This window comes from Micromys minutus (assembly GCF_963924665.1).
Source record: "Micromys minutus genome assembly, chromosome: 3".
Classification (NCBI taxonomy): Eukaryota; Metazoa; Chordata; class Mammalia; order Rodentia; family Muridae; genus Micromys; species Micromys minutus.
In genome coordinates, this window is record NC_137972.1 from 21,024,968 (window position 1) to 21,040,857 (window position 15,890).

Below are 15,890 nucleotides of genomic sequence, written 5' to 3' on the forward strand. Positions count from 1 at the left end.
TAGACCATGTCTCATTGTATAACCCATGAATTCTGTTCTGCATAATAAACCTTGGAAGGTGTCCTTCCAGAATACACTGCACAGTCTGGTCCAATGGAGGGTTGGCTTGTTGGTTGGTTTGCTTGCTTGCTTGCTGTTCAGCAAATCAAGTAAGAACATGGCTTTAGAGTTATACAGACATAATTTTGGGTCCTTGGGTTTCTTATCCAAGCTATGAGACCTTGGATAAAATCATTAACTTCACTGAGGCTTCATCTACAAAATGAGGCTAACATAAGTACTTACCAGCTCATATTGTGAGGTAATACAAAATAATATACAGCAGCTTCTAGCAACTGACCTAATGCACAGGAAATTTTTATATTTAGATTTTTGTAGACTCTCCCCTACAGACCTCTGTTCCACGTTTGCTTGTGCACATTGGATTTAGGGCTCACACTAGATCCAGGAAGACCTGGGATCTTTGCTTAATAACATCTATGAAGATGTGGTCCATTATTTCCAAATGGACCCCATTCACTGAGTCCAAAGCCGGGACTTGGGCATACCTTTCTACACTGGTATTCACTCTATTGAAAAGATCTATAATTTTAAGGGATTTAACATGCAGGTCTTGGGATGTTTCATGTGCCAACTGGACTAATCTGTGGGCTATTCAGATGTTCAGTCAGTTTTGTGGATGTATTTGTGAAAGACCTTTAGGGATGAGGTGAGAATTTGACTCAGTAGACTCATATAATATAATATAATATATATATATATATATATATATATATATATATATATATATATATATATATATATATATATATATATGCTTCCAAATATAGTCTGACCAGACAGAAAAAAGACCCACTCCCATAAAAAAAAGGAAGTCCCCCCCCCGCCTGGGTGCCTTAAGTTAGCGTGTCAATCATTTTCTTCTGTCTTTAGAATTGAACTGAATGTCAGCTTTATGGTCTTGCCACTACCACCATTTAGGTTGGTATTTACATGTGTTCTCCTGATTCTCAGGTTTAACCTACTCAGTTGGATCCAGGGTATCCAACTCACTGACTTGGGACCCCACAGCCTCCATAGCTAACTTGTAATGTGTGTATGTGCCACCATCTCTCACTGTCTCTCTCCTGTTTTCCTAGAGAGCCTCAGCTAATACTCACATCTGAATAACCAAGAAGCAAAGTGTTCCATGTTCCCAGAAAAGTACAGTTCCTGAAGCAGGACACAGACCATGAGCTGTGGGGGTCGAGAGGGGGAATTTATTCTGGGAGACCTTGAGAAGTCAGCTAGCCAAACCAGAAGTCCCTAGAGAGGCAGTGATAAGTATCTAAGAGCAGTTTCCAAAAATGTATAAAGCTTTATGAGGTCAATAGTTTCCTCCTAAGGGGCTATTTAAGATAATTAAATTGTCAGGCTCCTTTCTTTCTTAATTGGAATTATGTAAGCTTAGTCTGGTTTTCTCACACTTACCATGACATGTTGATAGCATTTATGTGATTTCTGTTAGGGAAAGGCAGAAATGGATCACTCTTTAATAAATGCTGTTTTATGAACATGAACTTCAAAATATGGGCTCCATTAGATCGGTTACATCACTGGCTCAGCAAAAATTTGCCTAAGCGATTTTGCAGAAAAAGCTCTCCCTGAGCTACATTTTGATACCAAATCTTTGATTTTTTTATCCAACGTCAGTATAAGAAATGGTCACATACAGATCATGCTAGGGATATGTAGAACATTCCCACATGTGCTCGCATATGCACAAGGCTCAGGGAGCATGGCAGAAGATGGGGAAATGACTATAAGAACCAAAGGACAGAAAGGACTAGAGTTAAACAGTGCCTTCAGCACACGACAGGGTCACTGCATTCATGAATAAACAACAGCAGTGGTTACCTGTGCACAGGTCAAGTCAGCCAACACTCTAGGGTGGTGGGGGCGTGTTGTCAAGGCTTCCCCCTTATTGAGGGGCCACAGATGGCTGATAGCTTCTTGGGGAGGAAATTTCAGTTTTCTTTAAGGATATGGACCCTGGGAAGCTCATGCTCCAATGATGAGAATATGAGAAGCACAAACTGGACTTGATGGGTTATTTAACAAAGGAGAGGGGACTCAACGCTCAGGAGGTAGAGAGATAGGAGAAGAGCTGGGAGAATTAGGGGGTCAGAGCTGGGTGACTATGACCAAAGTACACTATGGTGGTTTGAATAAGAATGGCCCCCATAAGCTCATAAATTTCAAGGCTTAGTTACCAGGGAGTGGAACTGTTTGAAAGGATTAGGATTAGGAGGTGTGGTCTTGTTAGAGGAGCTATGTCATTGGTGATGGATTTTAAGGTTTCAAAAATCTATGCCAAGCCCAGCATGTGACTGCCTGCCTGTCTGCCTGCCTACCTGCTGCCTGCCTGCCTGCCTGCCTGCCTGCCTGCTGCCTGCCTGCCTGCCTGCCTGCCTGCCTGCCTGCCTGCTGCCTGCCTGCATGCCTGCCTGCCTGCCTGCTGCCTGCCTGCCTGCCTGCCTGCTGCCTGCCTGCCTGCCTGCCTGCCTGCCTGCCTGCTGCCTGCCTGCCTGCCTGCCTGCCTGCCTGCCTGCCTGCCTGCTGCCTGCCTGCATGCCTGCCTGCCTGCCTGCCTGACTGACTGCCTGCCTGCCTGTGTGTCTGTCTGTTGCCTGCCTGCTGCCTGAATGTCTGCTGCCTATGGGTCAATTTGTAAAGTTCTCAGCTACTGTTTCAATGCTTGCCACCATGATGATCACAGACTAAGCTTCTGAAACTCTAAGTCCCCAATTAAATGCTTTCTTCTCTAAGAGTTGTCTGGGCCATGATTTCTCTTCACAGCAATAGAATTGTAACAAAAACATACATTGTATGACATTCTTAAAGGATTCACTAAAGTATTATATTTTTTAAAGGAAGAAAAGGTTATCCCAGGAGCTGGAGACATGGTTTAGTAGTTAGGAAAGCTTACTGCTCTTCTAGAGGACCCAAGTTCAATTCCCAGATTCCACATTGGATTGTAAGCGTAACTTCAGACCAAGACATATGACACCCTCCTCTGGCCTCCACAGACACTGCCCTCACATCACATGCACACACACACACACACACACACACACACACACACATACACACTTCACAATTTCTTTTTAATTTTAAATGTTTACATATAGATTTTTAAAGATCATTCTGGCCTCATATGTAAAACATGTGACTGAAAGCCTAATCCCTTATATGTTGTTCAGAGTCTTTTAAAAAAGTTATACATTGGTAATAATAAAATATTTTTTAAATTAAAAACAAAAACCTACCCCCCACAGAAAAACATTTACTCATGGCACTCAGCAGGAAATTCACCTGCATCTGTTGTCTTCACTTTGAATTTCTGTCATCTTCATTTCTCCTGTGTTTTCCTGCTTGCCACAGAATGCACAGGTCTTTTTCATCCGTTGTTTGTTTGTTTGTCTGTTTTTGTTTTGTTTGTTGGTGTTGTTTTGTTGTAAAACGAGCCGTTTGTATTCTTTTTCTTTCTGGTCTCTAATCCAGTCTTCATTTTGAGAAGAAGTGTCGTTGATTCAGCCCAGAGAAGAACTTTCCCTTGTCAGACCTGTCACGTGGCTACTGCCCCCTTGGAATAGATTCTCTCGGTTTGTCCTGCAGAGCGGTGAATCTTCTCAACAAGCTTTCCCAGTGAAGGCCCAGCAGACCCCATACATAGAACCATCATGTTACAGACACCCTGCTCCCTAGGAAACAGAACCCCCTTCCCAGGCTGTAGTCTAATGGCCATCTGTTCTTGCCTCTTTACAGACTCTGCATCTGGGATGCTGGCTGCGTTGGGGAACAAATGGACTGAACCCATTTCCCACAGTGCTGCAGATGCCAGCTGTGAAGGAAAAGTGCAGACAGGAGAAACCCAACCTGGTACCCACTGTGCAGCCCAACACACATGGCTATGACACGTACAACACCTGGAGCCACAGTGACAGTGGTAGTCCTGGAGACATGCAGCATTGTGCCAGACACTTCCATAACTGCTACCTCCTACAGCTGCCCCCCACTACAGGGTGACTCCTGTATGGAAAGCATGTAGATTTCCAACCCTGCTTTATTAAGGGACAATATCTGACTCAATACTATCTACTTCCATGCAAAGGACCCTTAATCTAATGTCTTTATAGGCTCCTGGGGGTAACAAGGAGACCCCTTAATACCAGCCATTAATCTACTAGCAACAGCCACCAAAGCACTGATGGATCAGAGAAAAGTGGTATCCACTCATCCCAGCTCTGTGTCCTCTTGAGCTGTATTAATATGACTTCATGAACAAAAATATCCCTATAAAAGCTCCAATTGTCATACACATGCATATGTGCATGTGTGCGCGCACGAACACACACACACACACACACACACACACACACACACACCTATCACCAGCCTTATCTCTGCTAGAGGCTTGGAGAATGTGAATGTCATGGGGGAGGAAAGGGGTTTTCACTCTCTTACATAAATAAACAAGTGCAGAGGAAATGACCTAGATGCTGACTGGGGTCTAGAAGGACCACCTCCGGAAGAAGCAGAGGGAGATAAGGCGTCTGGGCCCAAACAACCCATCTCAAATCTTCTTAGACTGTTCAGCGCCAAAAGCCAGCCTTCCTACCTCCTCCTCATCCTGTGTGCGCCTGTTGAATGTCCCTCACAAAATGCAGGCCCTTCTGTTGTTGTTTTTGGAAAACAAACATTTCCTTCCAAGAGTCCCCCTCCCAGCTAATATCTGTGCTCAGGACTCTGAGTCCCTGGACGTATTACAGTGGATTTGTGCAGGTCTGAGACCTCAACTTTGTGATTTCCTCCACATCTTTCTGGTCTCTCTGGACCTTACTGGGTTATGATCCAAGTCGTCGCCGACCTGGACAGTGCTTAAAGGATCCTATACCATGCTTTGCTCTTCCTCCACATTCCTACCACCCACAGGATGTGACTCTCTGCAAGTGTGGCCTATTCTCATCTTAGTCACTTTCCAGACCCATTTTTTAAAAGGAGTAATGTGGGCCTTCCCACAGACTGTCATGTCTCCTCTTCCCCCACTGACAGCCCCCCTTACTGCCAGAACTAGACTTATCCTACCCCCAGCCTTGGGATCAGAGTCTCTGATTAATTTTTACAAACACCTGTATCCTACCCAGCACAAGTTACATCCTCCTCATCTGTTTATAAGACCTCCTGTGAGGCCAACTAAAAGGCCCCAAATGCTATGAATGTGGAAAACGACAGGGGCCATGTGTCTGAACACACAGACAGATGCTAGAACTTTCCACCTGTGTGGAGTATGGGACCCAGAAATGCTACGAGAAAGTGTTTTTGGTTTATCTGTTTATCCTGGAGGAGCAGTCACAGCCTCACCCAGACCCCAACCCCCAACTTTCTAGGCAGAGGTATGCTTCAATTGACCTCATAGCTGGGCTCTCATAGCTGCCTGGGTCTATGCACATTGTCTGTTGCTCTGGGCTCTGCTCTGGGCTTATCAGGGCCTGAGCTGCTCTGTACCCCGCAATGGCCTCCAAAGACTCCACACAGCAGGACCTGCATTAGTGATGGCTGCCTAATGGGTCAGGAAGGAAGCTGACTAGGTACTAGGACTTAAGAAAACACAGAAAAATAGTTTCAAAAACAGACGCAGGAACAAACTCTTGCATTTCCATACTACCCTTTAAGAACCAGATTCTTATAACCACCCACTAAAGAAATAAACAACAGGCAATAGTATGCCTGAATTATAGACAGAGAAACTGAAGCTCCGAAGGAGGAAGCAACATCCTCAAATCACACGGTAAATGAGTGAAAATCCAAGGCTTTATGTCTGTTTGGGGGACTTGTCTAGTATAATTTCTGATGCTTTGGAACTGTTAAAATGAAAAGGAGAGACCTCAAAGATAGATGCTTTGTAACATGGCTTGCCGAGGTTAACTCATGTACAAAACTCAAGTCCTGTCTGTACAACACATGCTAAGTTCCAAACGGCTGATGTATGGGAGCTGCTGCTCAGGAGGAGACAGGCTTGCCATTTATGGAAAGCTACCTTACAAGGCTGGGAAAAGACAACATAGAGAGACAAAGCAGATAGCAAGCAGGGGTGATTTGGAGGGTGTCTGGGCAGGAGGAGTCAAGGTGGCAGAGAAACAAGAGGTGTTAAGGAATGTTTGAGAAAGGACAGAGAAGAAGAGAGCAAGGTGGAAGGTGGACAGTAAGTGTGAGAGAGCAGGAAGCTTGAGAGGAGAGCCAGGCAGAAAGCCAGGCAGCATACATTGGGGATGCAGAGAATGACACTCAGTTCTCTAGTGCCTCGAAGTTCTTTACTGGGAGCATCATAGTCTCCGCTGTTACTCGTCATGGATAGTAGAGATTTGCTCACCTTCTTCCCAAACACCAGACAGCAAGGATGAAAGCAGAGAGCAAGACACACATAGGTGAAGACAACACCAGCTATTCAACTACACCAAAGAAAGGGGACAAGAGAAGTGAATGGAGTTGGGCACGTTAGAATCCTACCAGAAAGAACTAGAAGCTTCTACCCAAAACTGAGACAGGGTTGTGTTGCTAAGAGACCAGACATATATCAGCTGGGAAGAATGGCATCCCTGAACAAGGATGGTACATGGTTTTATACTAGTGGTAATAGAAATAAAAAGACAAACCCAGAGAACAAAGAACATGGCAATAATGAGACAATGTCTGTGTGAGAAGCTGGGCATGGTGGCACACACCTGCGTCTTAGCACTTGGGCAGCTAAGATAGGAAGTGTGCAAATCTGAGGCCAGCCTGGGCTATGGAAAGAGATTTTCACTGTCCCAAGCAAGTGAGTAAATAAACAATAAAATAGTGTGACTATTTCAAACACGTGGATCCTGCAAAATTGTGTTTTATCAAAAAACTTACAAGTAAACCTTGTATCTGTGTTTGCTTAATATTTAATGGACATGTGTTAGTCCAGCTTGATAAATTATAAGAACAGAAGGGAATACCAAACACACACTGGTATTTGCTGAGTGGGTTTTGACAGGCAATAGACCTGCAAGCACAATTAACAAGATACATTGATATCCCCAGCTCTAAGGATATGGTCAATAATGAGGGTGACATGGGGAGGTGGGTAATGAGGGTGAGATGGGGAGGTGGGTAATGAGGGTGAGATGGGGAGGTGGGTAATGAGGGTGAGATGGGGAGGTGGGTAATGAGGGTGAGATGGGAGGTGGGTAATGAGGGTGAGATGGGGAGGTGGGTAATGAGGGTGAGATGGGGAGGTGGGTAATGAGGGTGAGATGGGGAGGTGGGTAATGAGGGTGAGATGGGGAGGTGGGTAATGAGGGTGAGATGGGGAGGTGGGTAATGAGGGTGAGATGGGGAGGTGGGTAATGAGGGTGAGATGGGGAGGTGGGTAATGAGGGTGAGATGGGGAGGTGGGTACACAGTACTGAGAGACAGAGATCTAGGAGTTCTGCTTCTGACAGGGAAGCTTCTCGAGATGAAAATCAGGATCTCTAAAAAGAAAAGTCACCATTTGTTTAACAGCACTGTATGGGGCAGAAACACACACATACACACACACACACACAGAGAGAGAGAGAGAGAGAGAGAGAGAGAGAGAGAGAGAGAGAGAGAGAGAGAGAGAGAGAGAGCGCCCAGGGGAGGGGGTGGGGAGATCTTACCTACAAATCACCACCCATGGCTAACATAACCACCTATTCCAGCACCCTCCTGAAAGAAAAGACATCACAGAAGGACAGAGTAGAGTTCTACTCTTTCTCCTAAAATGTCCAAGGAGAAGGAATGGGAAATTTAGAAATAAATAATTCTCTTCTCCTGAGAGCTGTTTGCTGAATTTTGTTGTACAAGGAGACATAGCAGTTGAAAATTCACTAGGGAGAATTTTTTTTAATTGTACATACGCTGTTCTAATTGAAAATTGCCTCCCACACCATCTAAACTGTGAGGCGCCCGGCCCACACAGCCCAACCTCCTGGGAATGATTTTTCCACAGCACTGGTCCCAGAACCTCATTCCATACCAACCAAGTGAACCAAAATCTCCAGGTGGGACACTGGCATGGAGCTCGTGAAAACACTTCCCACATGGTTTCAATTTACTCCCATGTTGAAGGACCCCCTAATTTATGGAGGAGCAAAAGCCACTATTCTGACCACAGCAGTATGTCCATAGCATGCTTGGTACTGTCCCCCCCTAACCCCCCTCCCACACACCTCACTGCCAGATCCCATTGCCAAGTTCACTACAGAGAAATGCCTGATGGTTCTAGACCTTCAAGAACAGAGAGGCACAACAGAAAAAAAAAAAAAATGAAATGTTTGTCTTCCCATATAGCACAGCCTGGGTGGCAGTCAGACAGACAGAGGGACACCAGTTCTTCTTCTCCATCCCACCCACCTCATGGCCACATACTTACAGTCCCTGGGGAAACAAGTTTGACTTCGACTCCAAAAAAAAAAAAAAAAAAAAAAAAAAGCCACATCCACCTGGCCCACATCCCAAGTCATCCACATGCATCCATCCCTCAGGAGGCCCAGAATCCAGGAGAAACAAGTGCATACTTTCTTGGTAGGGACTTTGATCTTCAAGAACTCGGCTTCCCTGGCCAGCACCTGCCATGGGGCGTGGATCCGGACAAAGACAGATCCCTGGCTTTTGCTCTGTAAGGTACAAAGAGGGAAAAAAATAGAAATTTGTAAGAACACAGCTAAAAATTCTTCGTTCCCAGCTCTAGAAGCCCAGACTTCTTGTTCCTTCAGTTTGGGACTTCTGTTCCCCTTCAATGTCCTTAGGAGCCAGTCTCCCACACCCATACCCAACCTCTCCAATGTGTTCCAGATACACTGTGATTCCAAAGTTCCCAAAGGGTAGGCCATGGACACTGCTGACTTCTCTGGAAAAATAAAATCATTCTGTTCACAGGTTTGAAAACTATACAACTCTGATTTTCATGGAAATTCCACAAATGCTGTGGCAGTTGGTCAGCCAGCTACTGCTGGTACTCAACAGACTTCTGTTTGTCTTCAGTCACAGATTCTGTTGTTCACTGGTCAAATTTGTCCTTCTGTTCTACCAATTTGCTGGGTGGCTGCCCCAAATCACAGAAGTGACCACACCAAGCCTCAGAGCAGGTGACACAGACAATAAATGTCCCACTCAAAATAATGTCAAAATGTCAATCATGAGCAAGGTCTAGTGTGAACGAAACCTGAATCTGCATCCCAGGACAACAGGGATGTCACTCAAAAGGAAAGAAGATGCAGTGATTGGAAAATTGGGCTAAGTCAGCAATCTACATGGCCTTGGTCACTATGTCTGAAATAAATACTGGCCGGACTGCAGCAGAGATTCGACCTCACCTTCAAACAAAGCACAAATAATAAATTCTTTGTGATATTAATTAGAATGGAAGAGGACCAAAGATGAGCAATACAATCTGGCAAAGGTCCCACCACCCCGGAATCTTTTTAATATTCCCCCAAAAAGTTCAAATGCTGCACACAGAGAGAAAGTAGAATGTGTTGGTTGTTAATTTCTTCATCAGATGACGATTGGAAACTACATAAAACTTTGTACTGCCCTAGGAAGAAGCAAATGAGTCAGCAAATGTACCACTTGTATTAGGATAAAACCACTGGGGTACAGAGTAAGAGTTGTGTTCTAGCAATTCTCTCTAGAAATGCTGGGTGGAGACAGTTTCCATTCATAGCTAGACACCCACACATGGGAAGAAAGGGGTGTGTGTTGAAAAGTATATACTGTGTGAAACCAGGTACATGGGACCATGCTGAGAAGACAGGGACTCTGAGCAGTCCACATATGCAGGTGCTACTATTGAAAGCCATCTGGGGGGGACCCATGGCTCCAGCCACATATGTAGTAGAGGATGGTGCTGTCTGGCATCAATAGGAGAAGAAGGCCTTGGTCCTGTGAAGGCTGGTTTCCCCAGTGTAGGGGAATGCCAGGGTGTTGTGGGGGGAGTGAGTGGGTGGGAGAGGGAACATCCTCATAGAAGCAGGGGAAAGGGGTATAAAAGAGGAGGGAACAAGGAATGGGGATGACATTTGAAATGTAAATACATAAACTATCCAATAAAAAAGATATAAGAAAAAAAAGAGAGAGAAAAAAAAGAAAGAAAACCATCCCCTGGGTTAATTTATAGAAAACTACTATTGTTCAGTAATAATGCCCTAGGATTCTGGTTGAGGGATAACAACAGAAGCCACAAACTCATGGCTTTGACTGTCCTTTTCCAGGGTGCAAGAGAGACAAGCAGGCTTATGGAAGACACTGTTTCCCCCAGGGGGCTATGAAAGCACTCACATGTTCCTGAAATAAAGGCAAATACAGTAGAGCATTAGTGCTACAAAGAAAGAATATTTATAATTCTTAAATGGTGACACCAGTACACACACACACACACACACACACACACACACACACACACGTTAAGTAATTCAGATTTCCAGAACCTAACACTTCAGGAATGCAAGCTCATCATTTGTAAGGTAAAAGACTGAAAACTGGCCAGAAAGGTAGGTTCTGTGATTGTCTCTATTTTAGAAACCAAACAAGGAAGATTAAAATAATTCTCCCAACATAACCAAAAAAAAAAGTGTGATAAAACAATTTCCAAAGCTAGGAAGTGTTTGCTCTCACTGACTCTACTCAATGGAGAGAGAGATGCATTGTTATTGGCTGAAATTACCTGTCAATCAATACACAATCAAATCAGAGGCACATAAGAAATCTCATGGCAGCCCTTTTCTAATGGACACTCAACCCTCCAGATCCTACATGCTGCAGGGTTCTAACACAGTTAGGGGAATAGCCTTTGATTTAAAAGAAAGAAAGAAAGAAAGAAAGAAAGAAAGAAAGAAAGAAAGAAAGAAAGAAAGAAAGAAAGAAAGAAGGAAGGAAGGAAGGAAGGAAGGAAGGAAGGAAGGAAGGAAGGAAGGAAGGAAGGAAGGAAGGAAAGAAAAGAAAGAAAGAAAGAAAGAAAGAAAGAAAGAAAGAAAGAAAGAAAGAAAGAAAAAGAAATCTCCCAGGTTTCTACTTCATCTTTGCATCTTTGGTTGGAATATCCAGGAGGACTTGTGGTGTCATCGATCACTTGCTCCTCTTTCTAACTGTAACTTGAGCTTTTGCTCAGTGGGATTCAAAAGTAAGAGAAGGAACCATCTGCAGGACTGCCCTCTGTAGTCCGGCTCTCTACTGTAGCCCCCAAAAAGATGTGGTTGATGAAAGGTGGCAAGGAGCATCGTCCCTCACACTCAGATAAAATCAAGACATCATTAATTCTAATATCTTGTGTTTTGTCTTTATTTCAGAATTGAGACAAATGACTTTTTAACTTTATTGAGACATTGTGTCTTGGTCTGGTGCCAAATGTCCACTAAGTGGGTACAGATGTTCAAAGTTTGAGAAAGGATTGGGGGAGCAAAGGCCAAATTCCACGGCCGTGGTGGCAGACTGCTAGTTGTCCCCAGACAGTCATTCTCATTTTCTTCATTTTTCACAGAGCAGATGGTCCTCTAGGATCAAGACTATATGTCCTCTGCAGCGAGGCGTTCCCAGAATTTGGGTAATTGCGGGCCAACATGATGAACGTGTTACAAAGAGGCAGCTTCCAGCAGCCTTCTTCAAAGACAACAATAGGTACCTTTGACTCTTAATCTTCTTCCCTTCACATATCTGTTGCCTGGAAACAAGCAGGTATCACAGAACTTGAGGTCAAAGTCCAGACTGGTAACATCAAAAAACTAACAGAGGGGCTGGAGAGATAGCTCCGTGGTTAAGAGCACTGATGCTCTTCCAGAGGTCCTGAGTTCAATTCCCAGCAACCACATGGTGACTCACAGCAATCTGTAATGAGGTCTAATGTCCTCTTCTGGGGTGTCTGAAGACAGCAACAGTGTACTTTTATGTATATAAAATAAATAAATCTTTAAAACAAAGTAACAGAGAATCTAGGTGTGGGGCTGCCCCCTACATTTTTATGAGAAAAGCAAAATTCTACCTTGTTTGGGTACTATGATTTTAGAGGCTCTGCCCTTTGCAGCCCAGTCTGACATCAATAGATGCAAGGCTGTTTCTCAATAAGAATATTAATTTTCTTCAACAAAGCATTCTGGTTTTCTGTTTTCTCCAAAGAGAACTTGCTTGAAATGAAAGTCAGAGTTGGGATGTGGGTTTTTTTGTTTCTTGTTTTATATAATTTTTTTTGGTTTGGTTTGGTTTGGTTTGGTTTGGTTTGGTTTGGTTTGGTTTGGATTGGTTTGGTTTGGTTTGATTTGGTTTGGTTTTGGTTTTGGTTTTGGTTTTTTATCTGGTGTGAACAGCCAGTCCTCATGATCCTTCCATGTCACAAAGTATTGTCACCTTGCTGTAAAAGGAGCATCTGGGCTGACATGATGTGTTAGCTGCTGTGCCTCATTGCTCTTCTGAATTAAAAAAAAAAAAAAAAAAAAATACAAGAAAAGCACCGGCCAAGTTTTGCTTCACTGACCCAGGAATCCAAAGTTGGAGGCTAACATGCATTAAGCTGAAAACCAAAAATAACAACAAAAAATGTTTCTCGTGCTCTGATCCTAGGTGTTGCCTATTCCACCGTTTGGGGACTTGGGGTACTTGAAGACTGCATAGAATAATATGAGGAACTTGGAGCTTTCATTCTAACAGGTGGATGTTTGAACCCAGATTTTACAGCAGTGGGGACCTGGGTCAGTGAGTCACTTAAGCAAGGAGGCCTTGGTTTCTCCTAAAGAATAAGGAGAGTTAAAAACCTTTCAGACTATGAAAATAGACCCTTTCTTATCTCCTTGTACAAAGCTCAAGTGCAAGTGGATCAAAGATCTCCACATTAAACCAGGTACACTGAAACTATTAGATGAGAAAGTAGGGAAAACCTTAGAACTCACAGGCACAGGAGAAAATTTCCTAAACAGAACACCAATGGCTCGAGCTCTAAGGTCAAAGATTGACAAATGGGACTTAATGAGATTGCAAAGTTTCTGTAAGGCTAAAGACACTATCATGAAAACAAAACGGCAGCCAACAGAGTGGGAAAAGATATTTACCAACTCCACATCAGATAGAAGTCTAATATCCAAGGTATATAAAGAACTCAAAAAGGTAGACACCAGAGAATTAAATAACCCTATTAAAAATGGGGTGCAGACTTAAACAAAAAGTTCTTAATCGAGGAATATTAAATGGCTGAGAAACATCTAAGGAAGTGCTCAACATCCTCAGCCATCAGGGAAATGCAAATCAAAACAACCCTGAGATTCCACCTCACACCAGTCAGATTGGCCAAGATCCAAAACTCAGATGACAACAGATGCTGGCGAGGACGTGGAGAAAGAGGAACACTTCTTCACTGCTGGTGGGGTTGTAAACTGAAAATCAGTCTGGCGGTTCCTCAGAAAAATGGACATAGTACTACCTGAAGACCCAGTTGTTCCACTTCAGGGCATTTACCCCAGAGACGCTCCAACATACAACAAAGATACATGCACCACAATGTTCATTGCAGCTCTATTTATAATAGCCAGAAGCTGGAAAGAACCCAGATGTCCTTCTGTAGATGAATGGATACAAAAATTGTGGTACATTTACACAATGGAGTACTACTCAGCTATCAGAAACAATGACTTAAGGAAATTCTTAAGAAAATGGATGCATGTGGAGAATATCATCCTGAGTGAGATAACCCAGTCACAAAAGAACAGACATAATATGCAGTCACTGATAATGGGATACTAACCCCAGAAAGCTCTGAACACACCAGAAACAACTCAAAGACTGTGTGAAGTTCAACAAAAAATAATACATTTTAATTAAAATAGAACTGTATCACACCCCCTTTCCTCCCTACAGCCCCTCCTAGTTTTCTCTCCTATCCCCTCAAATTAATAGCCTCTTTTCCTATATTATTGTTATATATATATATATACATATGTGTATGTATATGTACCCACAAGTACTTAATTACAACCTTAAAAAATATATTCGTATACTTTTATGCAAAAATGCTGAAAATTTGTACATTTGTCTTTGTTTTTTAAAATAAAGTAAAAAAAGAGAGAGAGAGAGAGAGAGAAAAAAAAAACCTTTCAGACTGTTGAGATTAAGTAGGCAACTCTTCCGGTGTATTTTGCTGGAGAATGTTCCATGAGTATCAGCCTTTACCAGGCTCTACCCAGATATCAGGTCTGCTTCTGAGCTGCAGGAACAGTATCCAGCTTGTCTTTTATAATCCTCCAGCATCTCACACAGCATTACACACAACAGTGAGTCCCTAGTGGAAAAAGCTGGTTTCTGTTTGATTAAGATTGTGAGTCAGTAATCCTGTTTCTGTTATGCTTTGCACTTGAAAATTATCTACAGGATCTTTTAAATATCCCTTGTGCCATAAAAGAACTCACAGACCCAAGACAGAAAGTATCTGCAGAATTTGAAAACAGGGTCAGAACACTTGACTTTCAGAAACACATATGAAAGACGACATAAAGCATGAGACATCTGCCATCTTACCCATCCCTAAGAAATTTTATAACTAAACTTTTGTCTGACGGGGCTCCCAAACCAAAGCAGACAAATGCACTGCAACATATAGAATGTGGTTGTCAACAGAAGAAAGAGATAGAATAAGAAGGCCCTAGTAAAGAAAGAGGAACACTCCTCCACTGTTGGTGGGGTTGTAAGCTGGTACAACCACTCTGGAAATCAGTCTGTCAGTTCCTCAGAAAATTGGACCTAGTCCTACCTGAAGACCCAGCTATTCCACTTCTGGGCATTTACCCCAAAGATGCTCCAACATATAATAAGGACACATGTCCCACCATGTTCATAGCAGCCTTGTTTATAACAACCAAAAGCTGGAAATAACCCAGATGTCCTTCAGTAGATAAATGGATACACAAATTGTGGTACATTTACACAAAATGGAGTAGTAATCAGCTATTGGAAACAATGACTTTCTGAAATTTCTAGGCAAATGGATGGAAATAGAGAATATCATTCTGAGTAAGGTATCCCAGTCACAAAAGAACAGACGTAATATGCAGTCAGTGATAATTGGATAGTAGCCTTGGAAAGCTCTAAATACCCAAGAAACAACTTTCAGATCATATGAAGCTTTAAAAGAAGGAAGGCCAAAATGTGGAAGCCTCAGCCCTTCTTAGAAAAAAAAAATAAGTGTATAGCACCTTTTCAGAGTGTGGTACATCTGGACCTTAAATCATTAATAATTCAAGAGCTAAGAATGCATCCTTGTGGCAATTCTTGGTATTTAAAAATTATTATCTTTAATCTTTACACACCAAGAAAACTTTGACTATTTCCATCTTACATTTTGTTTTACATGTACTTTATGCTCATTATAACTAGTAATATTTCAATGCACACTATCAAACCTTTAAAAAAATCAAGTACTGATAAAAATATATTCATATAGTTTATGCAAAAATGCTTTTAAAATCTGTACATTTATTTCTATTGTTTAAAATAAAGTTGTTTATTTTTTTAAAAAGGCCCTAGCATGGGAACCCTTTTACCAAAGGTTTCCAGTCTTTTTGAACCTCTGTTATCAGTTAGTTCAGCAAACGTCCCCACCACTAAGCACATAGCAAAGACTTGGGTTCACAAAGCAGGCAAGTGAAACCCAGCTCATTAAACTGTGGGGTTGTGGAACCCACGTGGTGTGGCATGGCTGAATGTAGTTGCCTTGACTGAATGTGGAAGTTATTAAAATTGTGTGCAAAGGGTAAAATGTTTCTGAATGCACAGTGGCCAAAATTTAATTCAAAATCAATCAGGTAATAAGTCCAAGATATTTCTAG

General features: G+C 42.7%; 1 protein-coding gene across 2 annotated transcripts in view; it reads right to left on the minus strand.

The window, feature by feature from the left end:
• ANO2 (anoctamin 2) overlaps window positions 1–15,890 on the minus strand; it is a gene marked incomplete at both ends in the record, with an annotated part of 305,878 nt that overhangs the window by 230,235 nt on the left and 59,753 nt on the right. For both annotated transcript variants that reach the window (XM_080913855.1, XM_080913854.1), the window contains one exon: window positions 8,607–8,705. In XM_080913855.1, the coding sequence (XP_080769981.1) occupies window positions 8,607–8,705 (99 nt within the window). The remainder of the gene's footprint in view (window positions 1–8,606; window positions 8,706–15,890) is intronic.